Source organism: Saccoglossus kowalevskii, chromosome 10 (assembly GCF_978046115.1).
Source record: "Saccoglossus kowalevskii chromosome 10, keSacKowa6.1, whole genome shotgun sequence".
Lineage (NCBI taxonomy): Eukaryota > Metazoa > Hemichordata > Enteropneusta > Harrimaniidae > Saccoglossus > Saccoglossus kowalevskii.
The window spans coordinates 23,079,601-23,105,702 of NC_140650.1; the positions used below are offsets into that span (position 1 = coordinate 23,079,601).

At 35.7% G+C, this 26,102-nt stretch overlaps 1 protein-coding gene across 1 annotated transcript; it reads left to right on the top strand.

The window, feature by feature from the left end:
• Positions 1-15: 15 nt before the first annotated feature.
• Positions 16-25,925, top strand: LOC100373795 (poly [ADP-ribose] polymerase tankyrase-2-like). Its single transcript, XM_085504381.1, has 21 exons — positions 16-211; positions 1,341-1,565; positions 3,911-4,119; positions 4,497-4,591; positions 7,363-7,616; positions 8,144-8,265; positions 8,886-8,977; positions 13,196-13,274; positions 13,384-13,564; positions 13,981-14,060; positions 14,277-14,428; positions 14,712-14,877; positions 16,233-16,452; positions 17,498-17,607; positions 17,981-18,103; positions 18,576-19,031; positions 19,177-19,401; positions 19,676-19,856; positions 20,118-20,304; positions 20,601-20,757; positions 23,066-25,925. Exons 1-21 carry the CDS (start codon positions 31-33, stop codon positions 23,141-23,143), a joined length of 3,573 nt encoding a protein of 1,190 aa, XP_085360507.1. The 5' UTR covers positions 16-30; the 3' UTR covers positions 23,144-25,925.
• The last annotated feature ends 177 nt before the right edge of the window (positions 25,926-26,102 follow it).

Below are 26,102 nucleotides of genomic sequence, written 5' to 3' on the forward strand. Positions count from 1 at the left end.
GAGATCAATATTGATCAGTGACGATCCAAGATGGCTACCCGTCGGGCTGTCTTGCAACCAAATTGTGAAAACAATTTGGACCCGAACCGGGATCTTTTTGAAGCATGTAGGAACGGAGATCTTGTAAGAGTGAAGAAACTGGTAACTACTCACAATGTGAATGCGAGAGATACGGCGGGCAGAAAGAGTACACCACTGCATTTTGCTGCAGGTCTGTTTTTTTTCCTTCCTTGATCATTTCGTGATTGATTGCACGGAGAGACATTTTTTAGTTCACAATAGAAGACGAATCAGTATATTGAGATATATTATAGTAAATATGTATTTGTCTTCGTCTTTTTTTCTTAGTATTTAAAATATTTTTTTTTCCTCTTACCAATTCCTGGTGTAACAATGATACAATTTTAATAATACTTGCTTCAAATTAGCATATTAAAAAAAAAATAAACTGTCTCGGAAACAGCTGGGTCTGTGGTGATCTTGTCGTATATTATTTTGAGTTGTATATTCTTTGACTGTTGTTTTCCTGTTATTTTAAATATGCTGTCTTATTTATAATGAATTTCAAAAACTGGGAAGATGTTTATCATAATATTCGTAATTGTTGATTTATAACAGCCACTTTTTGTTTGTTTGTATACTGATTACCGGTACTTGTGACAGATTTCGCTATCTACAACATGCATGACAAACTATTTTGCCAGATTAATGCTATTGCATTTTTGATATCAAACCATTATACTTTATGTTGTAAAATGTTAGCATTTATTTTTGTGATTGCAGCGTAATTAATTGAAATCAATGCAAATATCCATTTTCTAGTTGAGTTTGTCAATAAGAACCCATAACAACATTCTTGGTTCAGGACTATTTACTTGTCATCCCTCCCCTTTGTGTCTTCAAATTCAGTCAAAAACAAAATGTCAATAAAGGGACAGTCTCACAGTACTCTAAACCATAGCTCATTTTCCCCCAGAGTACTGTCTGTAAACCATTAAAATAGACATGTTTGATTTTTTATAATTTGAGAATGTTTGCGAGGACAGAGTTCTCTGTAACTGACTATGTGACTCCCCAGGGAAATCTTCGCTACTACAATATTTTGCAATTTTTCTTTGTAAAATTTAAGTAGTTTATGTTGGTCTCAATTTTCATGTTGCTGTTGGCTGTATACGTCAGTTGAAAACATGTATGTCACAGCTTTTTTTGTCAGTATTTAAATAATAAAATAAAAGAAAGTTCAGTTCACATAAGTTAATTGAATGACAATTGCAGAACAGGTTTCAATTTAAAAAACAAAACAAATTTCAAAGTAACACCTATGTTTTTCGACCTTGTAGGATTTGGTCGTAAAGATGTCGTAGAACACCTATTACAGCATGGAGCCAATGTGCATTCTCGGGACGATGGTGGCCTCATCCCGTTACATAACGCATGTTCCTTTGGACACGCAGAGGTAGTAACACTCTTATTACGTCATGGTGGTGATGCCAATGCCAGAGATAACTGGAACTATACACCATTGCATGAAGCAGCTATCAAGGGAAAAATTGATGTCTGTATTGGTGAGTCGGTGTTTACAACTTAAATGTTCTTGTTACCAATCTCCTCGCAAGGAAATGTTCAGAGCATATCAACTAATTTATAAAACATAACAATAAAATATCTCAATCTCTGTTATGGTTATGTAAACACATTAATTATTTGCTGGTTTTTAATTTCAGTATTTTCAGCGATAAATGAAATCTTCTAAATTAAATTAACATGAATATGTGAAAAAACAATAGAAGTCATTATTTTCCTGTCAAGTTCATAACTTTAAACACTTTGAAATTGTTCAAAGCATCGAAATAGTGAAATAAAATGCCAGTGAAAATAAATAGTTTTACAGTACTGTGGTAATTTTTTTTCTATACTATATTTTCTGCAGAGATCCCTGGTAATATTTTAATCTTCTCTGTGTATACTATAAGCATAAAAAAAATACCAGTTCAAAAGTTGCTTAATCTGCAAATGTTTTATTCGTACTTTTATTAGAAGAGAGATTTCACAGTGTTTTTAACAAGCACATGTATATTGTCACAGTGTTAAGCCTGCTTATTGCTATTGAGAGTGCCACCCACAGAACTCACACTGGACAGGGGGTTCTTTCACTGCTAGAATGGGGTATTTGCTGGGTTTGATGTAATAACTTTAACTTTATTGACATTATTCATTTTGAATAGAACATAGTCCATGACAAAAACATGGAATAAAGGATGCTGACATAAATGATATAAATAATAGAGGTGTGTCTGTTGCAAAACTGAGTCATATTTTAACGATCCAGCATGTAAAAAATGCAATTTGGCGTATGTACACTTCTTTTGAAGATGTTCTTCTACTGTACTCGACCGGCTTAGTACCTATGCTTGGCTAAGCACCCACTCCCCACTTTTGGGTCATTTCGATTTTGGATTCACATTCAGCTAAGTGCCCAACCCCCACCAAACTGCCCCAAATTTTATTTTCTATTCAGAAAACCTGGTCTTTGATTATTGTTTGACTTTCCATGAATACTGGTAATCGTATTTATATAATACAGTGTGGATATCGACCGCCGTGACTATTTGACTATGCATAAATAGTGAGTAATATATATGAAAGGTACTCACTATTAATGTACAATCACTATTAAGATGTACACTATTCACAGAGCAAATTCTTTCGTCTCATTTGTGTGCTGCATGTGAGACAATTCAAGACCTAGAGAGCAGCACAAACTATAACTTTTATTATAAAACATAAAAGTATTTTTTTAATGCATCTATCTTAGGGAAAAAAAAAGATCGACTGAACAATATAATGACTTATGAATTTATAGGACCGTATATTTCTACATATCCATCAATCTTATACAAAAAAGTTATTAAAATTAATAGCAGATGGATCCCATGGCCTTAAATATGTATTTCCATACATTGTTGTTCATTGAAGTGAAGTATAATTGATAGATTTTTTTATTTGAACTTTGACCTTGCACATATGGTGTTTATTCATACTGTAAAACATGTTAAACTTGCTACATACAATTTTAACAAATGTGACTCATTGCATTAATCCTAAACAGAATCTCATTTTAGCCAAACCTTATTGTGAAATTAGTTTAATTTTTTCAAAATTGCCATTATTTGTATTAGCGTAGTTATAGTTTAGCTAAAGTACAGTAACATGCTCACTAAACAGATATGTTTTACTGTTTTTAGGTCTTGTGGCCTTTTATTACTGTAAAATACTGTAGAATACTTTATTTTCGCTTAGAATTAATTTTTGCTGAAGGAATGATTCAGTGAAAATAAAATCGAGTGAACATACCTTTTTTCCTATATTTTACATTCAACTTGTCAAAAATCAGTGAAAATAAATTCCTTACAAAGCACCAAAAATGTTTTTTCAGGGAAAATTAATTCCAGCTGAAATAAAGTATTTTACAGTACTTCATTTTTGCTTGGAATTAATTTTCGCTGAAAGGTTGATTCAGTGATATTAAAATCCAGCAAATATACCTTTTTTCCTATATTTTTCATTTATCGGTGGAGTAAAGAAAAACAACCATTGATTCACATTCTATGATGTTATCATATTATTTTTTATTTGCCTGTGATATACTTGTTTTTCTCCTGTGAAATTACCGGCACTACAGTGGAACTACGTATGAAAATGTTGTCTTAAACATGAATATCCATATACTTGTAAAGTTGATTAACTAAGTTTCTAGCGAGTGGATAAACTCGTCCTCGACTGAAATCCTCCACTGGCAATGTGATAAATAGAAGTTTCACTGATGTGATTGACGAGAAAAGGTTTCTACATGTAGAAAGAACTGAAGAATTAGATTTGAACATTGCTCTAACTATTATTTTATTGGCAGTTTTACTTCAGCATGGTGCTGATCCCAACATAAGGAACACTGATGGCAAAACAGCATTGGATTTAGCAGAACCCTCAGCAAAAGCTGTACTTACTGGTGAATATAAGAAAGATGAGTTATTGGAAGCTGCTCGTAGTGGAAATGAAGACAAATTGATGGCTCTTCTCACTCCTCTGAATGTGAACAGTCATGCTAGTGATGGCAGAAAGGTAATACTGTTAAAATATGTATTGAAAGCCGCAGTCATTCACATTTAGTGTTGAATTCTGTCCGATTGTCATTGTGACACTTGCTGGACAACCAGACATCCAAGTCAATTACAACCTCATTGACGTTCATATGCGAATTAATACCAGTAATTCTTGAATAATTTTTTATGCAGAGCACTGAATATTTTGGTCTGACCCCTTGCAATGTGTCCAAGTTTTTTCTGTAAAAATCAAAGAAATTAATTATTTGGTTGGCACAATGTTTAGTGATTAAGAATAGCTCAGGTGCATGGTGGATATCTACATTTTTGCATTTATATTACAGTCCATATTTCAAATGTATTCAATTTGTAATAGCTTCTTCTTTCGTTTTTTAGTCCACACCTTTACATCTTGCTGCTGGTTATAATAGAACAAGAATTGTGCAATTAATACTACAACATGGTGCTGATGTACATGCCAAAGATAAAGGGTAAGTGACTGAATAATATACACTGAGAAATATTGCGCTTTTGATATCATCAGTTTCAAGTACATTTGTACTATGAAAGCCTTAATTTTCCAATAAATTTTATTTTTTATTTTTTTTAGCTCATTCACTGGGTTTAAAGTTTATGGGTTTGCCAATGAAACAATGAAATTTTAAATGTTCACATAGATTTAATTTAGTGGATTTTGCATACCAGTGAAAATAGGGAAATTAAAACCCAGTAAATGTTCAATGATTTTACAGTATTCCACACCTTTGTTAATGCCAGAACACCCTCAATTATGTCTCATTTTCATTTAAAAATTGTCGACCATTCTGCTAGACTACTAAAGTGTTGATAGCAACTGTTGATTCATTGGCATTGATTGCATCAAAGTTCCTTGCTTAAATAACAGAATAAATAGTTTAATGTAGCTAAGTCTCTCCTCCAGTTATAATAAGGGAAGAGTAGGAAATCAAACTCGCGGTTAACCGCGGTCATTACCGCGGTGGTGGTGGGTGCTCGCCGGTCGACCGCATTTTATGCAAATTTATGCATAGATTCCATAACCCCGGTTTACCGCGGTCATGTGCGGTAGGCTCGCATGGCAATTTACACCCTATTGTTAAGACTATGAATGGACACAATAGACTGGGAAACTAAAGGTTACTTGCCGCCAAGTTCAAATAATAAAAATCGAGTGGTACCAGAAGATTGGAAAAATCGTCTCTATTAGTTTGCAGAAGAACACTAGTTTATTTTCATGAGTCTTGGTATAACATCGCAAAGCAACCCAGAATAATGTAGACCCCACATAATGTAAAATAATATCACATTATTTTGAATTTACATCATGTATGGTCTCAGGATTTATTTTAAAAGATTAATGTTTCGCGTATACCAATATAATCGGGCGAAGTATAAATTCCAAGTGTAAAACACTTGATGAGAGGCCGCAGTTTACGGTACCTCGAGACCATGCAAGTAGGAAGTAGGAAAAGCAAGCCGAAGCCGAAGTCGAAGAGGGAGTGTCACACACATGGTGCTACAATATATACTACAACAACTGGGTGATCAGCGAAAAAAATAGCGCACTTCTTGGCGAAACTGACTAATCTAATAAACCTTGGCCCAAGTTTAACCCCAAGTCACGCGCTGAACAAGTGGGTTGTTACCTTGGTGACCATTCGCGCTCCGCGCGTTAACCTTGTTATTATACACATCCCATTACGCAAATTTTTACTGGCTCTGCGTTGCCTACGTAAAAATTGTTACCGTTCTTGTTGTGAATATTTCACCATTGCCGACGTGATAATGCGTTGCCTTCGTAATAATTACGCAAACTTATTTTCCATTGTTTACGTACTGGCTGTGAATATTTAAACTTTGCCGACTTGATAATGCATTGCCTTTGTAATAATTACGCAAACTTATTTTCCGTTGTTTACGTACAGGTTGTGAATATTTCAACTTTGTCGACTTGAAATTGCGTTGCTTTCGTATAATTTGTATAATTTATAACTACACGATTTAGTCAAAACCGCGACTCACTGCCTCCGAGACGGACGGGGCCACTGAATAACTGTTGTTGATAATGATATTGTAAACAAACACGCATACACAAAACATTAAAGCCAGAAAAGTCAAGTCAAGAAACAACATTTCAAATAATAATAATTATGGTTTGACATCTATATCATTTTGAAATAAACTAAATTTCATGTAAATAAAATCCATGCGTTACAATTTACTGTAATTTCAAACTCGGGGCAGCGTACTTTGAACGCAGAGTATTCGATCGCAAGAAAAAAACAAAAACAACGTCAGGTGCTTTTGAACTACGTGCGGTTGGCACAGTAACGGGCAATGACCTCAGCGGTCCACGCGCAATGAAATTCTAATCAAGCCAGCTCGCGTTATCGTACGGTATCATAAAGTCAATAATTATTCATTCAAAATGCCTTACACACTCACGAGTACCATGGAACACGAACATGTAACAGAAAAATAACGTCTTTTGTTTAAAGAAGATTCTGTCAACCAAGAATACATGCACAAGGCAAGATTTATGAAACGAAACAGAAAATAATCATGTCATTGTCAGTGCAATGCAGACAAGACAGCCTGACCTGTTTTGATTAGTTCGCCCGTTTCTCGTTTGCTGGCCATTTTTTCTGGAGTGTGACACAAATGGTGAACATGATACTGCCAAATCAATCAAGAACCAGGATACGGCTTGGATACGCTGAAACTTTGTAAATCGTCCTCTTTTCAATTGTAAACTTTATTCCAGTGTAATAAAGGTATACCTACATGTACCATGAAAAATTGTATCGCATCACTTTGGAAATTGACGCTAAATACATGTACAATGTACTAAATACTAAACAAGCGCACATAGCGTATTCATTTACAGCATCAGATTTTAAAACAATGACTCGTGGAATAACAAAGAAACTGTTAAGTACGTATTTCACACATTACCGAGGACCGCGGTTGTGACCGGTACAGCGGTAAAGGCCCCTAATTATAAGCAGTCCGCGGCTCTTCCCGGCGTTCTGCGGTACACCGCGGTAATGATCGCGGTGCACCGCCCGTTTGATTTCCTACTCTTCCCTAAATGACAAAAACTTGTGTTTTTGCTCAGGAATCAGTTCATTGGTTATGGTATTTTGGTATCATTTTATCATTACATGATAGAACATATAGCTTGATTTTCATTAAACTGATGTTGATCACTTAACTTTATGTTCATATCTTTTCTTCATTTCAGTGGTTTGGTTCCTTTACATAACGCCTGTTCATATGGTCACTATGAAGTCACAGAGATGTTATTAAAACATGGCGCCAATGTAAATGCTATGGATTTATGGCAGTTCACACCGTTGCATGAAGCAGCTTCCAAATCACGAATTGAAGTCTGTTCATTGTTACTTAGTCATGGTGCCGATCCTACTATCTCTAATTGTCACTCGAAAAGTGCTAATGATGCTGCCCCAACCAAAGAATTACAAGATAGATTGCAATGTAAGTGTACTTATCCAATATTTGACATGCAACCTAGAAAGGCTAAATATAATATATGCAGGAGGGTTTTTTCTGGAAAAATACTGCAAGAGAAAGCACTGCAATTCAACGGCGCCACCAAGTGGGGGAGATAGGGTTCTCCCTATCAGGGTGTGGAATTTTTGATAATTTGATAGTTAAAATGGAGCATTCTGTGGCTTCCTTGGGGCCAAAATTACTATCAGACAGGTCATAGTTTACTGTGGCCACATGTGATCCCTGGTCATTCAGAATTTTATGGTTGCCAGAGGATCTGCTCCCCAGGGTAAGGGGGTGCATGGCCATGGCATGAGGGCCCTGTGCCCCTGTTTTCCCATGTATTTTGTTATTGTAATTTACATAGTATATATCAATCTGTGGATGTGATATACTATGGCACTAAATAAATTACAGTACATTTCCATTTTAGTATATCTATCTACTGTGTCTTTCTGTTGTCCTGATTTTACCTGATGTAAGAGTAATTTGTGATCTATTCCTTTTTACAGTTGAACACAGAGGTCACAGTTTATTAGAGGCATGCAGACAAGCTGATATTACTAGAATTAAAAAACAACTCTCCCTAGACATTGTCAATTTTAAACATCCACTTACCAACGACACACCCCTGGTGAGTACACTTTTCTTTTGTATACCTACAAGTGATCTGTTATGTATCCCGCTGGATAGAAGCATAAGTCTCATACCACTAATTAGATTTCTATAGATGACAATGTTAGCAATGTTAGAATTTATCAAAAAAACAGGTTTTAAAGATAAAAATAATATTCCAATTTCTGTCCAGAAGAACAAAACACTGATGTATTTGAAGTATGCTGTCACACATAGCATTTCAAAAAAAATGTGGAGAATAGAAACCCATTGGTTAGCAATTTGCAGGCTACCATTGCTTTTAAGTGGTATGATACCATAAGTGCCTTTTGCTCACCATTTTGAATTCTGTAATTTGAACATTTTGAACATTTCTTTAGGACGAGATCTAAACCTTTGTAAACCAAATGTTTACCACATATTGTGTTTTTTCTCCAATTTATTCATAAATTTTAGAAAAAATAGACATGCTGGAAACAAGTCAAAAGTTTTGAACAATTTAAAAAAAATTATTTATGCATATTCATTCTGTAAAGTGGAAAAAGTTGACTTTGGTTTTCAAACCAGGATTTGATGTCATATTTGAATTTATTTTGACTCATTATAGATGAAAATCACATTATTGTGTCTCTATTACAGCATTGTACTGCTGCGTCTGTATATCCAAAACGTAAACAAGCCACAGAATTACTTATCAGAAAAGGAGGCAACTTAAATGACAAAAATAAAGAGTAAGTTTCATTCTCATTCTGACCTGGATGTGGTATAACAGACAGTACTTTAGTGTGTTTGCTTCACATCAGGAAGGTTGTAGGTTTGTGTGTACACACCACCAAATACACTGTATTTTCGTATGTATCCGGGTATAAGCCCATGGTCCTGAACATGGGAAAAAATAGGGGTGGGTGTTTGCCAGGATATCCCCGGCAAAAAAAACGAAAATTCGCGAAATTTACAACACGCAGATCGAACTGCGGCAGGGAATAGAACGGCAAATGAAAACATGCAACAGAAATAAATGAACAATTTGCAACATTAGAAATAAAACAAAACTATTATATTGCTTATAATGTGACAAATAAACCAAAAATAATAAAAATCGACAGTGAGGAACCATTTGAATTAGGATTTTCCCGCCGACAAACACGTCCAATACGCGTGAACTCAAAATGAATATTAAAATGTCAGGGGTTAAACTGCGTAAAATGATTTCCGGTCTCGACAAATTACGAATCAACTGTCATACAAGATCAATAATAATTCACAAATTTACACAGTAAAAACTTCTCAGATCCTTATTTGTACGTTCATTGCCATCTTCGTCAAACTCAAAACCCTCAAAGTCCAAGTCACTCTAGCCGTCAAACAAAATCCCTACAACTTCTTCCTGAAGTTCGTCGATATCGTCCCACACAATTTGGACTTAGCACTTTTAATCCATGGATTTCGCAGTCTGTCAGCTTCGCACTTTTCATTCATGTCTAATCACAATAAAGAGACAAGAAAAATGGGGTCACTCTGCTGCGATGGCACACGATGCTTTTGTTTACAGTCTGGCAATCATCTTTGACCTTTATGCATCTGCTTTACTGATTGGCTAAGAATGACATCACTTCTAGTATTTCATCATAAAGGTCAAATCGTGACATTGCTTTCTTGTCAGACTCGACGCTTATCAATCACGGTGAAAGTTATCATTCAGCAAGTTCCGGCAGTTGGAATGTCTCACTATATGGATATCGCGGTGGGCTTGGAATAGGAAGTTTTTTTTTTATCAAACGACAGAAGAATAGTTTTCAATAGCGGTGATGAAAGAGGGTAAAAAATTTGGCAGTCTTCGGCGTGACATTGCAAAATTGCTGGCCCCAGTTATGGATTCGCAAGCTGCTACCAAATATTTCATAAAGCCAAAATAACATGATTTCAACCACTCTCCCAGGTACGGGTTGCTACAATATTGCAACATTGGTTTCATTGTCGACGACGCTAAAGCCAACCGAGTGCGACACTTGCTTCACGGCTTTGCTTGAATCGTTTCTAAGGAAGCACAAATCAAACGGCCGGCCCTTTTTAGGGCCACGATATATTTCAAAAAGAGAACTATCGTTTCTGCTTTAATATACAGATCCGCCAGAAAGTATTTACGCACCACACTACACGCAGTTACTACCTACGATATCATTCAATAAAATAAACTCAATAACGGTTTGAATAAATATATTTATATATCTAATAAAATGTGCGTTTTTACACACAATAAAAACAACAAAATTTTCATTGTCATGCAAGATTGAATAAAAACGGCAGTCTGAACGAAACAGTGAAAAAACGTTCGAATTCTCTATGGAGAATACTGTGTAAACGCAAGCTCATGAATATTCATGAGACATAGAACGCGGCGATTGCCAGTAATGCGTGTGTCCACCTCTTTGCCGAATGACTTCTCTGAGCCATTTTGGCATGGTATCGACGAGTTTCCGACACATGTTCACCTGGAACTGTCCCCAAGCTTCCATTATACTCGCGTATAAATCCTCGATGTTAGCGACTGGTCGGGAATGCACCTCTAAATCGATCACTTCCCAGAGGTTCTCAATAGGGTTCAAATCTGGAGACTGTGCAGGCCAATTCAAAGTGGTAAAATTGTCGAAAAGATATCCGTACTCTTGTGGATTATTTAGAAAATCCCTCACTGCCAATGCTGTGTGAACGGGGGCATTATCCTGTTGGAAATGAAAATTGGGTCCAACGAGTCTTAGTGCCGATGGTATCATTTCGTTTTGTAAGATATCCAAATATTTCCATCGGTTCATGGTCGTCAATACACGGACTAGCGACCCTAAGCCGGTAGCCGAAAAACATTCCCACACCATGACGCTACCACCACCAAATTTTATTGTAGGTTTAATGCATTTCATCTTCCACGGCTACAAAACACTGTAAACTTTGATTCGTCCGACCAGATAACTTGAGCCCACTGCGCCGGAGTCCAATCGATGTGTTGTCTGGCAAATTGCAACCGCGCTGCGATGTGTCAAGGTTGTAGTTTAGGTTTCTTTTTTGCAACACAGCTGCGAAGATTACCATCCTTGTATAGTCTTGATTTTATAGTGCTCAAACTCAATCTTTTCGCAGTGAGTTGATTAAAATTGGCACGCAAATCACAGGCAATGTGAAACCGATTCACTAAACTAGACCTGATGAGTAGCCGGTCTTCGTGTTGCGTTGTACGCCTTGGTCGACCTGATCGACGACGATTGCCCATACTACCTCGCAGACGAAGTTTTCGCAGGTTGAAACGTATGGAGCCTTCAGAAATTCCCAGTCTTCTTGCTATTTCCCTATTAGAAACTCCTTCTGTATACAGTGCTCCAATGTTCCCTGACAATTCCCTAACTTTCGACATGGCTCAATGTTTGTAAATAAAAATTACGTATCTGACACTATGACCTCGATAGGAATATTCATGAACTACAACTGACAGGTATTCCTGCCCAGAAGCGCGTGTTGAAATAATTTCAGCTTCCCAATTGGTTCAAATTTGCATGATAAAGGACACGACTATCGCACATGTTTTATGGCGCGAAGTTTTAATGAGATGCAAATGAGCGCGCTCCCATAGAGTTAACCATGGGGATTTTCGCTCACTGAAAAAATGTCTACATACAAAAAAACTAAACACAAATCAACCATTTTATTTTGACTAAAATGCATTAGTTCTTCTTAAATTTAGTATATTTTAAAGTCAACACATCATGTTACCCGGAATTGTTATTTTAGTTACGAAAACGATCAAATGACAGGTGCGTAAATACTTTCTGGCGGGTCTGTATATTTTTATAGACTTGCTGACTGTTATGATTCTGAAAAAAAAAATCTTGAAAAATAAATGTAAATCAGCGGTGAACGCGCTTTCCTGAAGGCAGAAAGCGAAATACCTATTTTGCTGTCACAGCTATTTCAAGTTCATCCCATGTTCTACGCAATTAACAATTATATTTAAAGAATATTTATAAGCATCCCGACAGACTGTTAATACAACCACAGTCAACGAATAGAAAATAATTTTTTTTTATTTTTTGTGTAGAAAAAGACCCCCTGGGCGTGATATGACCTCAACTTCTTTGTTGTGTCAAAAGTGGGGGGTGGGCGTTTGCCCCGGCATGGGCTCTTACCAGGATAAGTACGATAGCTTTGGGAGAATGACATTTAGAATGGTTCTGTGGTTATGCATGTTGTAGAACCCATACATTTTCCATGGTTAATGCTTCATTTCTTGTTTCATTTCAAATCCATAATTGGGCTCTGCTGTACATCTTACCTTGAATGTTCAAGGTATAATGTTCCAGCCCACTTCTCCACATATTACCTTGAAGTTACGTTAGTACGTTAGTCGCATTGTGAAAGTTGGAATAGAGGAATGTTTAGCCATGCATCAACTAATTACACATGCTCAATCCAAGGTTATTTCAGGACCCACTGTTCATCGACCGGCACAACAACGATTGTATATCGATTATGATACAACAGCTGTAGCATACATAATTAGACATAATCATTGCAAGCTGAGCTTGGCATATTTTAAATTTTAATATTTGTAACATTGAATCTGATTGGCTGACACATTTAAATTTTAATATTTGTAACATTGGATCTGATTGGCTGATACATTTAAATTTTAATATTTGTAACATTGAATCTGATTGGCAGATACATTTACTACATAGTCAAATCAGATACAACCTCCAACATCCTTGCTAGAGTAGACTTACCACATACACACTTATGAATAGACTTACTGCACAGGTATGTGGATCGAGAGATGAAAGGTTAAGAAACTCAGGGACAGTGGGTGATGGAATATCTGAGTAATAAATACATATTTATTGTTTGAAATGCAAAACTGGGGATTTCATAATATCTAACTTAATAATGTCTTATTTTTGTAGATTTTTAACACCACTGCATGTGGCAACTGATAAAGGTCACTTTGATGTAATGGAAACTCTACTTAAACATGGTGCCAAGGTACAAAATCTGTAACTAAGGAAAATCTTTTGAATTATCGATAATTGTCAGACAATTTTTTTTAGTGTGATTTCACATTGATTGTCAGCATTGTCCTTATCTATTACAGGTGAATGGTCTGGATAGTTTGGGTCAGACAGCGTTACATAGATCAGCACGGGATGGCTCCTCACAAGGTTGTAGATTACTTTTAACGTACGGTGTTGATCCGAGTATCATATCATTGCAAGGAGTGAGCGCTGCTCAGGTAGCCACTGAAAATATTAAGAAGATGCTGCAGGGCATTATGGGTAAGCAATAAAACTTTCTAGTTTATCAATTCCAGATTAATAATTGTGTAAATTAGTCTAGTGTACTCACCAGAACTTGTAGGTATGGCGATTTAAACTTCCTATGCCACAGAAATACTTTGCTTGGACTTTTAAAAAATACTATGGTTGTGGTAGAAACAACATGGGTTATTGATTTGTTAATTATTTTCTATTAGAAATGAATATGCAAATGAGTTGGTATTCAAATTAGCCCAAATGCTTGGGTATTTACCTGTGTATCTCTTTCCAAAGTCTGTTGTCATGTTTCTTTCCAAATTGTCTGATGGCTTGTAGCTTCCTAAACTGTGATGTGTTTCTTTCCAAATTGAATCTATTACATTTGTTTTGTTAGCTTATAGATTATATTTATTAACAATTCACCTTTCTTTTTACAGAAGAGCCACCCATTAGCGGACCTGATGAAAATTATCAGTTATTAGAAGCTGCCAAAGCAGGAGATTTAGAAACTGTTAAGGTATGAGTTTGCTTCATCTGAAATTATTGAATCTAGTGTGTAAATAATTACAAGTGTAACAAACACGCTTAGAATTTTCCAAGAAATATTGCAGTGATGCAAATTAAATTGATAGGGAAACAGTGGTTTTCATGGTCAGTTACGTACTGTAATTCGACACCCGCTGTAATTATGTTTGCTAATGAACAACTTGAACTTTATACTTTATATTGGCAGGGAATTCTGAGTAAAAATCCTCATCTAGTGAATTGTCGTGATGTAGAAGGCCGACATTCCACTCCATTACATTTTGCTGCTGGTTACAACAGAGTTGCCGTTGTAGAACATTTATTACAAAATGGTGCCGATGTACATGCTAAAGATAAGGGGTAAGTGAGCAATCTGCAATTATAAACCGATTTAATAACATACAGAAATAAAATGAGTTATAAGTCTCTATAGTTTGTGTTTTTAAGTTCCATTTTTGTAATGATTTCTTATTCAGTTGTTGTAAAGGGCCTGAAACATTAACAAATTCTATCTTTGGGATATAAAAAACAAAAACAGAATACGTACAATTCAGAAACTCTACCTTAATCTATGTATTTGCAATGAATTATTTTACAGTCACAAGAGAAATATAAATGTTGTGTTTTTCTTTTTCCTTCATAGGGGACTAGTTCCTTTACATAATGCATGTTCGTATGGTCACTATGAAGTCACTGAATTACTGGTAAAGCATGGTGCCATAGTTAATGTTGCTGATCTATGGAAATTTACGCCTTTACATGAAGCATCTGCAAAAGGAAAATATGAAATTTGTAAATTGTTACTTAAAGTAAGTACATTCATTTATTATTCTTTAGTTTAGGAAAAAAAAAAATTGTAAATGGTAACACTTTCACAACAATTTAAGTCAGTCTACCTTATTGCTTGAATTATGCTGATTGGTTAGTATGCAGTCACATGTTATGTAAAGCTAACCATATAAAGAAAATATAGAATCATTGACTCCTATTTTGCTATATTTGCTCTATTAGTAGTGTATCTGCTTATGTGAACTACAGAGGTGATGGGTCTAAGGTTAAAATAAGTAGTATTTTAATAATCTCTGGGCAACAAACTGCAATTCTTGGTTTGTTTGCGCTCTAACAGAACAAATACAATATGTATCTCGTATACACGAAGAGTTGTAAACTTTGTCTGTCAAAACACTTCAAAATTGTTAGCTATTGAAATTGGAACAAACAAACTGAAAGGTGAAAAGATCGGCAACAATTACAATCGTTTTCACTAAACATTGGACAATCAGATTGTGGTAAATGTTGATACATCAGAGCAAGTACCTAATGAAATTGCCACTGATTTTATCACTACTAATCAAAACATTATGACTGTAGCCTAAACATGTTTGATACAATGTATAACTGTCTGTACTCAACTCATTTACATAAAATGTTATGTTTGTGTGTGTCCCAGTAGTGTGTCCAGACACCCAGAGCATATAACGCGGGAAAGTCGGGAGTACATGTAATTTGGTGACAAAATGCAGTCTCATAATTCGACACACAATTTAGTGTACGACAGAAAATTGTTGAACTTTACTTAAATTGGCTGTCGTGTAGTCAACTTGCACAACAAACTAGGGTGTCAAAAAGTACTACGAATAATATATGCACTAAACTTATTACTAGCGGTGATGTTTCAGCTGGGAAGCACGGACGAAAACATGGTAACAGAACATGCTTGACTGGCAATATTTTACAGCATATTGAATTTTATAAACGGCGACAGCCTAGTATTAATCGGCGTGAAATTCAAAAAACAAAATGTCTAGCGCAAACAATAAAAGAGAGAATGGCGCCTTGGACTCAGACAGTTATACATTGTATTAAAAATGTTTAGGCTACAGTTATGATGTTTTGATTAGTAGTGATAAAATCAGTGGCAATTTCATTAGGTACTTGCTCTGATGTATCAACATTTACCACAATCTGATTGTCCAATGTTTAGTGAAAACGATTGTAAACACACTGAATGTCATTGAAAATTTCAATCTGGTTAATTATTCTCCATAATTTTTACAAATATTTCACATGATGATGTAAGCAAGACGCATTTATAACACAAACTCTTGGTTCAATAGCTGCCCAACTGTATACTTGAAATGAAATGAAATGTTCTTCCTGACAGCATGGTGCTGACGCAAATAAGAAGAATCGTGACGGTAACACGCCACTGGATCTCGTAAAAGAAGGCGATCAGGATGTGCAGGATTTGCTACGAGGCGATGCCGCGTTACTCGATGCTGCTAAGAAGGGTTGTCTTGCAAGAGTGCAAAAACTAGTCTCACTGGAAAACATCAACTGTCGTGATTCGCAAGGACGTAATTCAACACCGTTACATTTAGCTGGTAAGTAGTTCTATGTGCAACGTCGTAGTTAACTTCCATTACCTTAAGGATGCAACCCAGGTTCGTGGCATATTGTTTCTTTTTTTTGCATATTTTCAAATGTTGCAAGGTTGTCTTCACACTAGTAAAACAAAATAGTTAATTTTGGATTTCTGACCAGTATACAACAAAGAAAAATTATGTTCAGTATGTCAAACATTAAGAAGGAAAGCTTAAAGGCCCAGGTATACTCCTAAACAATAGGGATTAGTTCCTTGCTTGTCAAGCTGTAGTAAACAGCTCCAGCCAAGCTCAGTAAAAACGCGTTTTCTCGAACTTACAGGTCTATTATGTCGTGCCAAAGTGGATGCATGTGACTATGAATATCACAGCAGTGATTGTGTATAGTATTTATGACAATAAATAGTGTACGAGCTGAGATTTCGGCGGATAAAAGTAAAAAAACATGAACCGGGGAAAGGGATGTGCGACTAATCTTGAATAATTACTACTGTCAATCAAAGTCACGTGATGTTGGACCGCTGAAACAGGATGCGTCATAGGCTATGCAAGTGAATAACAACACTCATTAGCATAGCCACACCTCCAATTCACACTTGCCTGGGGCAAGTGAATTGGGCCTTTAAAATTGTGCAAAAATGATGTACCAATCTTTGGTGGGGAAAAAGCTACAATGAATAATGTACAGTCAGAGTTATTAGCTGCACCATATAGAAAAATATATTCAGTTAATATGTGACAAAGTGTTTCTATAATGTATGGTAAATGGATTTAAAAACATGCTGTTCACAGCTTTCTCATAGATTGGATTATTGTGGTCATCCACATACATTTACGTAACAATGTTTTGTAGTGTTTTCTGTTCCTAATGATTTACACACAGTCTTTGGTAAATTATGTTTAATCTATTTCTATATCTATATTTTGACCTAATTTTAGAATTTAAATCATAAATATTAGTTCAGTGCAATACATTTTTTGCTTTTTTAAAAGGAGTTAAAATGAAATGAATGAATTAATGGGAATTGCTTTTTTCTTTTGATAGCTGGTTATAACAATGTAGAAGTCGCTGAACATTTGTTAGAGAATGGAGCTGATGTAAATGCCAGGGATAAAGGAGGTCTTATACCGTTACACAATGCTTCATCATATGGGGTAAGTTTATTTGTATTTTTACTTCTGTATACAGAGACTACAAAATCTACCATTTCTGCTATTCCAGCGCTAGATCGTGGGAGAGAATAGATAAATGTACTCCAGACTTGGTGTTTACATTGAACATCATTTTGAAGTACTCAATGCTCACTATTTTCTTACTAATCAAACCTAAAAAGACCAACTTCATAGCTAACCTTGTACATTATTGTGAAGGTGATTGAATTTATTTTTTCATAAATATGTATCGAATATGTGCTTATGCTCTCAAAAATAATGTCACAATGAAAGTGCATGGGAAATTTGTCATTCCGTGACTTGTTTTCATATTTTAAGTAGACACACAAGTTTGTATTTTTGTTTATTTTTACAGCATGTTGACATTGCAGCATTACTCATCAAGTTTGGTACATGTGTCAATGCTATTGATAGATGGAGTTTTACTCCGTTACATGAAGCTGCCCAGAAAGGAAGAACACAACTTTGTGCATTACTTGTAAGTATCAGTATATCAAATATACACTCATGACTTGTCATCTTCAATATGCACCCTATCAAGTATATTGTTTGTTGACACAAAATTGGAACATACCCTGTATAATTATCACCATGCTTCAAACAACCACTATATAACAAAATATATGGATATCGGATTTCGTCATTCGAGGAGACTCTTAAAGAATCCTTGCTGTACTGTGTTTGATTCAAATGACTGTATGTTGAGATGTTGCATTTATGTCACAAGCAAGGAACAGATATAAATTCCAGTCCAGGCTTATACGTAAAGTCTTTGTTAGAAGCCGTATCCCTAATAGAAGCCGTACACATCTTTTTGTACAATTGAACAATCGTAGCCGCATCCCCTCTAATACAGGTTTTACAGTAGTTAATATAAAACTTTTCACGCATATTAACGTGAGTCTGCCCTCTAGTGTTGACATTGAACTAATCTTGAATCATTTATTCAGCTTGCACATGGTGCTGACCCAGCAATGAAGAACCAGGAAGGCCAGACACCGCTGGATCTGACATCAGCGGAGGATGTGCGATCCCTTCTAGTTGATGCTATGCCTGCTGCCATGTTACCAACATTAACAAAGACTACACCAAACAGTTTATCCCCAGTTGCGGCAGCAGCATCTGTGTCATCATCAAACAGCAGTACACCATCCGGTATACCTGGAGCTGAGCAACTAGTCGGTGCTATAGGGGGTCTAGCAATCTCGAATCAGGCTGCGACAATGACTGGTGTTCCCATCACGGCAGCTGTCAGTCCTGTTGCTACTCCTGTAGCATGTACAGGGGATGGTGCGGTCGATAAAACGGCCGCTGAAGGCAGTGACGCTGTAATAGACATCAACATTGTAACATTCTTAAAGAACATTGGACTTGACCACCTGAGAGATATATTTGAAAAGGAACAGGCACGTAAATAAATGATCTGTCGTTTGGTTTTGGTTTTACAACCTCTGTCTTTGCACAAAGTTTATTTATGTGTATATTTTTGTGTTTACGAAAACTGCTTTTCTATAACCACTTTGCATCCATGTTGCAAATATATATTCACAGATTACTCTTGATATATTAATGGACATGGGGCACGAAGAACTAAAGGAGATTGGTGTCAATGCTTATGGCCATAGACACAAGTTAATCAAAGGTCTGGAGAGATTACTCGGTGGACATAATGGTGGTGCCAATTTATTGTTGATGTTGTCCACAGCTGCTGGTAGTGGCACTATACTGGTTGACTTAACCCCTGATGATAAAGAGTATCAACAAGTAGCCGAAGAGGTTTGTTATTTTAGAAATTTTCAGTAATGACAAAGCCTTCATCACCAGTTGTTTTACACCAGTATTTTAAAGTTTAAAGAATTAATTAATGCTTTTGTCATATGCAAATTAGAAGCTCAATTCTTCAGAATTTTGCTGGGGAGAACACTTAAATTAAGATTCTTTCATAAAGTCACCTCTGTATTTGAGAGTCCACTGTTGATCTGACAACTTCAGTCTGTATTTAATAATAGACTTTATAAACAATTGCTTACGCTGTGTATTTTCTGTTCAGATGCAAGGTTCCATCCGGGAACACAAGGACAATGGCCATGCAGGGGGCATTTTCAATAGATATCATATAATCAAAATACAAAAAGTCAGAAATAAACGACTTTGGGAGCGGTATGTACATAGAAGGAAAGAGATTGCTGAAGAAAATCATAACCATCATAACGAAAGAATGTTATTTCATGGTGAGTCACTTCCATATATGGTTTGATGATGAAATTGTTTATTAATGTAAGAATCTGGAATTTATACATTCGAAATGACCGTTGATCATAGGACTGTTTGAGCATTGCAGAGTGTTATAGCAGCTTCAGCAATAAATAAAATACCAGGTAGTGCACTGTTGTTCATGTAAACAGTCACACAGCGTATGGCATACCAAGCGTTCCTACAGTCAGTCTATACAGGAAATGGTCATGTTATAATAAGTTTCTATATCCATCCAGGTTCACCGTTCATTAATGCTATTGTCAATAAAGGTTTTGATGAGAGACATGCCTATATTGGTGGCATGTTTGGAGCGGGTATTTACTTTGCTGAGAATTCTTCCAAGAGTAACCAATATGTATATGGTATTGGTGGTGGCACAGGTTGTCCAGTACATAAAGACAGGTCATGTTACCTGTGTCACAGGTGAGACAATAAATATTGTATGCATAAATGTTTGGCCATGTGTGATGGAGTAGAATATGAGTACGTTATCAAGATGAGTTGGATTTCCATCAATTTCAGAATGTTGACTATAGATTTCAAACCTCACTACCCCCACCCTTAAATGAGTTAAAATGGGTTATTGTGCTTGAACCGCGACACTTGGTGTTTAAAAAGAAAGATGGCGATTTCTATAAGCAAATAAATGCCCATCTTGGTTAGTTATACTCGGCGTTAGACACCATGTAATTATTGTCATGTTTTTGTTTCGTTTTCAGACAAATGATATTCTGTAGAGTTTCATTGGGGAAATCTTTCTTACAGTTTAGTGCAATGAAATTAGCGCATGCACCACCAGGTCATCATTCCGTTATTGGCAGGCCTAGTGTCGGTGGTCTCTCCTATCCAGAATATGTCATCTATCGAGGTGAACAGGTCAGTACACTTACACTACATGTCTGCAACTAATTTAATTTTGCTCTGTCCCTAACCCCTCGTCCCATCACAAATACTTATGGTCTGTAATGAATAGGTGATTTTCTGTACAATTGCGAGATCTTGCGAGATGTATGAAAAACGCGCGTCAAACGTCTGCCGCAAAAATCGAACGATTTGATTTTGAACTAGAATTTCTTTATTTCGCAACTTACATTGACCGGCCGATCTTCGACAGAGGAATACTGCTTCCGAATACCCTTACTTAATCGAAATTGCCTATCATCAAATGTGGACAGCACATTATTAAGCATGGAAATGTCCCCCAAAACACTTCGCGTTTGTCGAATCCCACGCGATGTTTGACACCACTACGACGCTATGACCTTTGTTTGTCCTGTTTTTACGTTCGATTTCACGCATAACGCGTGATTCTCGCAGTGAACTGAAAATGGTCTTTTATCACATACTAAATGACAGTCATAGTTTCTATCTTGGTTATTACTGTTTGTTCCATCAACCTTTTTCACCACAAGTTCCAGTTTTTCATCACAAATTTACAAAATAGTCCTGTTTACAGTCTGCACTTTCCTTCAGAAGATTGGGACAAAAATATTAAAATTTTTTGAGTAAAAACTGAAAATTTACTCAAATTTTATCTTCTGGCTCCAAAATTGTGGTTTAATTCTAGAAATATTTAAGAATATAAGAAAAAAGTGCAGAAAAATTTTGGCGAGAAAGTCTGGTGGAGAAAAGGTTAAAACCACAACAGTGTTCTCCCCAGCATTCAATTTTGTGTGCGGGGCCGCAACGCTGCTTTCCCTGCCCGCCACTGTGGTCTTGAGTCGCCACGGTGATCAGTAAGACCGCCACAGTGCTTTTTTGATTGTTTATCCTGGGAACTGTATTGCGAAAATAAAGTACGAAATACATAGCTATCAGGGATCTTGCCTCGCTGGTCAGCCCCGACCAACACTCAAAATTAGCGACCACCACTGAAACGCTTCCGACAAGGTTTATTGTCCGACTGTTATTATAATTACGTACAGACCGACACGCATTCTGTCAATGGTGGATTATAATGTGTAAACAATAGACATAATCGCACGATGTGCTTATAAACAATACAACTCAATTTTGTAAAATTATCACCTCTTTGTTTATAAGTAAATACTTTGACGATCGACGCAGTCTTTAGATTGAAAGCTAAAATTCTTTTCAAATCAATTCCACCACGATATAAGCATTGGCAAAGCGGAGTTCATGATCAGTTTACGCTACTCAGTGATTGGGTAAAATACATTTGAACTTTTATCATTGCGAATTATGTGAAAACTCTTCTTTCAAGACTTTTCTTTTACCTTATAAAAATTGCTTATCACCTCTTTCGAAAACCATCATGCAGTTTTCATCTGAAATCCATACCAATACATCGTGCTACGACATCGCAATGTAATTTTTATTATCACTACCATTTGGAAAAGTTCGGGTTCTACCGGCATTACCATGCGGCATTCTGATTGGTTAATGTCATTTTTGACCCATCGGGTCAAAGGTCACAGTCATCATTGCGATCTGTTTTTCACTGAAGCAATCGAGTGATCAAAAATAATTTTACATTTTTTGCATGGCATGAGTGAGAAAGAGGAATTATTGGTATAACCGGTGTACAACATCGCGAAGTGAGTTATGTCATGGCGTGACTTTGATGATCGTTTGGAAGTTTTATTTGTTCGTTCATTACTGTAAATGTGATTGTTGTAAAAGCTGTGGTACAAATAATGAACAGCAATTTTTTGAAGGAGAATGTTTCTGTAGTAAATAAGATAGTGAAAGTCATGAACGTTTCAAATGTGTTTCATTTAACCTATTACAATTTATTTGTTTGTTTTTAATAGTCTGTAGCATTTGCATTTCGATTCGACAATGTTTCATTTTTAAATTCAAACTCGTCTAAATAGTAAAACGTAATATTTTGTCCTCAATAATAAAAAAAAAATATTTGCACTGTGACCGAGCTCATTAATATTACAAAAGTGCCCAAAAGAATAGTGTTTATAACACTGTGTGCAGCAAATAAGTATGTGCCACTTTGTTTTTGAAATTATATGTTTGCTTGTTGTGTGGGTGTAAATGTGCTTTGGTCAATCTCCATTATTATGTAAATGATATGCAAAGTATATGCAAATTAGTTCGCCACAGTGGTTTAAATTCTAGGGGAGAACACTGCACCATATTATTGTTACAATTCAATGAATAACTGCAACATTGTTGAACTGAACTCACAAGTGTCTTTATTTTATTCCAGGCATATCCTGAATATTTACTCAGTTACCAAATTATAAAACCAGATCCATCTGATAAACCAGTAGGACAAGCATCCTGAAGATTAGAAGTCATCAGCTGCACAACAATACCTCAGCCTGTGTGTACCTATCTGTACAATGTGTGTACTCGCTATGTTATGTATGTGTGAAGAGACCCAATATCTGCGTGTCAAGTTTTCTGGTTATTTTAAGTGTCCTACATGTAACAGTGACATTCTTGTGAGTTGGAGTTAATCGGTGTTGATGGACTTTCAGTCGTCACGAATATTTTACTTTACCATAGTCCGTTTTCTCCTGAATATGTTAAATTCTGTCTTGCAATGCATCCAAGTTTCCTATGAAATGTTCCTAAATTATTGAAAATGTTATTTTTCATTCATACACTCACATGCAGCAGGACAAAATATAATTTGGGACCATACATTCATAGTAAGATATCTCTGATAGCCATGGATGTGTATTCAACTTGTGAACACTGAGAGAAACCGTTTCTCAAACTAATTTTTTACCTGTTAAAAAAAACCACCCACCTCTTTATGACACAGGCTTATGATTATTAATGTAGCAACAGGGAGCTTGTACAAGTGCATTCATGTTTACTGTCTTGCATCAGAGGTCTTGTAATCATGTCTTCTGGTAAGAAATGAACTTAATCCTGCATGACAGGCAACTGAAAACAGACCGTGTTTAAATGTCATGTTTAATTTACCGCTCTCCTTTCTATAAGTTGAATTTCCTAATTGGTGATGTAGTTGGGTCACCTCTGAAAAAGAAACTGGAAATTGGAACGACAAATTTGTGAAGCTACTTACAAGATTGTACCTGATTGGCTACCCAACTCCAACACCTAACAGTTGGACCAATCAGAGACCAGCTTTTTTGTTGACAGTTTTTTTTTTTTTTGACGTATCTAATATACAAGAACTAAGCCAATCGCTACGGAAAAGTGGGTGGTCAGGAGGGACCTGGAGTCTATGTTGGGTATGAACTATCTGAATAGGCGGGTTAGGGTATATGCTTCGACTCAAAAGCAAAAGTCACTATGACTCGGCCATTGAGCACTGTTGGCAATTTACTGCTGAAAGCTCTTCAAATTTTGGGTTACTTTTACCAAAATATGGCATTCTTGAGATATCTTGATTAAAACCAGACATAGCTATTAATATTACTAGTTATTGTATTCAGTGAAATAGTCCTATCATGCTTAACTGTTTTGAATTCTGCTTCTGGTGTGTGTTAACACAACTAACCTAGAAAGTAAATAACATTTGATGTTACAGTTTACTCAGATACAGTGGAACATGATCAAATGTTTTATCAAATTAAAGCTTTAAGGAAAGTTGTGACATTTGAAATCCACGAAAATTAATCTTTTGTCAAATGAAAGCAGCCTACTGTATGTATGCTACTTTATATTTTGAGGCGTCTTGGCAACTTTGTAAATAAATTATGAATCAAACTTAGAAAGGAGTCTTGTTGGGATAACATGACAGATTACCATTTGAAGCATTGATTGTATGTGTACGTATGATTGAATGAATGTGTGATGTTTATTTATTTACATTTGTGTGTGTGTGTATGTGTGTATTGTAAACTGCTTTTAAATCAAAATATAAAAAAATAAGAAAATATTTTTATTATTACTTTATGAAAATTGTATTGTCAGTGAAGCTAGATGTAAAAAAGGATTCAATCCTTACTTTGTGTATGTCTCATGCAATTATTGTACCATAACTGCAGAAAGCAAGATAAAATAGAATATTCATTTGACTTATATATAGAATGAATATCATTCTTGCTTAATTATTACAATATGCAAATTCAAATTAATGCCATTTTTATATATTTCTGTGTTTGTCCAAACAGAAAGGTATACATTCTGTGGTTGCTTTGTGTTTCAAACCATATTTTTCGAAGAAGAAAAAACAACAAAAACGCTTTAGTATTTATGAATTATTCATTCATATATCTGTTACAGCAGCAGTGGATTTTTCAAAAAAAAGGCTGTGAATGAATTTTTAGGTTAAAATTTAATACTGTGAATGTTAAATCTGACAACACATGCTTGACTTGTATCATTTGGTCTCTCAACTCGTTTATTTGAAACTTGCAGTAAAAATTAAAAAAATGCATCATTATTAAGGAGCTCCCCAAACTGTTGCCTCCCTCAAAGTATTTTATGTCTCTGACATGACAGTACTGGTATGATAACTCTGATTGTAATTAAGGGAGGGTATTACAATAACCACAAGTAACCAAACATTTTATATTTAACAAAATTGTCTAAATTTCCCTGATTACACTTTGTGTTTTTAAATTAATGATTTTATGACTTAACTTGTCCTCCCAATTTGGACTATAAATCTTCCAAATCTAGTTCCGAAATTTCCATCTTGAGAAAACTTGTGCCACAAAGTTTAGCTGCAAGGCATATGTACTTACCGGTAGTCACTCAGATGATATGTAATATTTATCTTTCTATTCTGATTCAGCATTTTTTTTACTTGTACATACAAATGCATTACCCATCTTCCAGGTGTTTCCCCCCTTAGATCATGTTAACTTTTTTTGCTCACAAAATGAACTTGCATGTTGTATTAATAATCAGGATTCTTCAAATGTAATAACCATTCCAGATAAATTTTGTTTTTACCCCAATTTGTTACAGTGGTAAAATGGTTGCTGTTTCTATACAGTAACTCCATTATTTTGCAATTATTCCACCCATTTTTATGGGGGGAAAATATTATACCAATGTCCCTATGAGGTTTTATGTTGGCTATTCCATGCTGTAAATATCAAACATCATGTATTACTATTAAATTATGTTTGTCTATATAACCATATTCTGTCGTCATTTATTTGTCCCATTATACCACCAGACACGTGTATATTTTACTGTTATGGGTACCTGCATGTTGTATGCAGGAACATTGTCCACAAATGTCGGGCTGAAATTGCGATAGGGTAATACTGTGGAATACTTTATTTTCGCTGAGTTTAATGTGAAATATAGGA

Excerpts from the sequence above, each read along its gene's own strand:
- LOC100373795 (XM_085504381.1), top strand. The coding sequence starts at position 31 with ATGGCTACCCGTCGGGCTGTCTTGCAACCAAATTGTGAAAACAATTTG. Across the intron at positions 4,592-7,362 it reads GTACATGCCAAAGATAAAGG|TGGTTTGGTTCCTTTACATA; the intron begins GTAAGTGACTGA and ends TCTTCATTTCAG. Across the intron at positions 19,402-19,675 it reads ATCAACAAGTAGCCGAAGAG|ATGCAAGGTTCCATCCGGGA; the intron begins GTTTGTTATTTT and ends TTTTCTGTTCAG.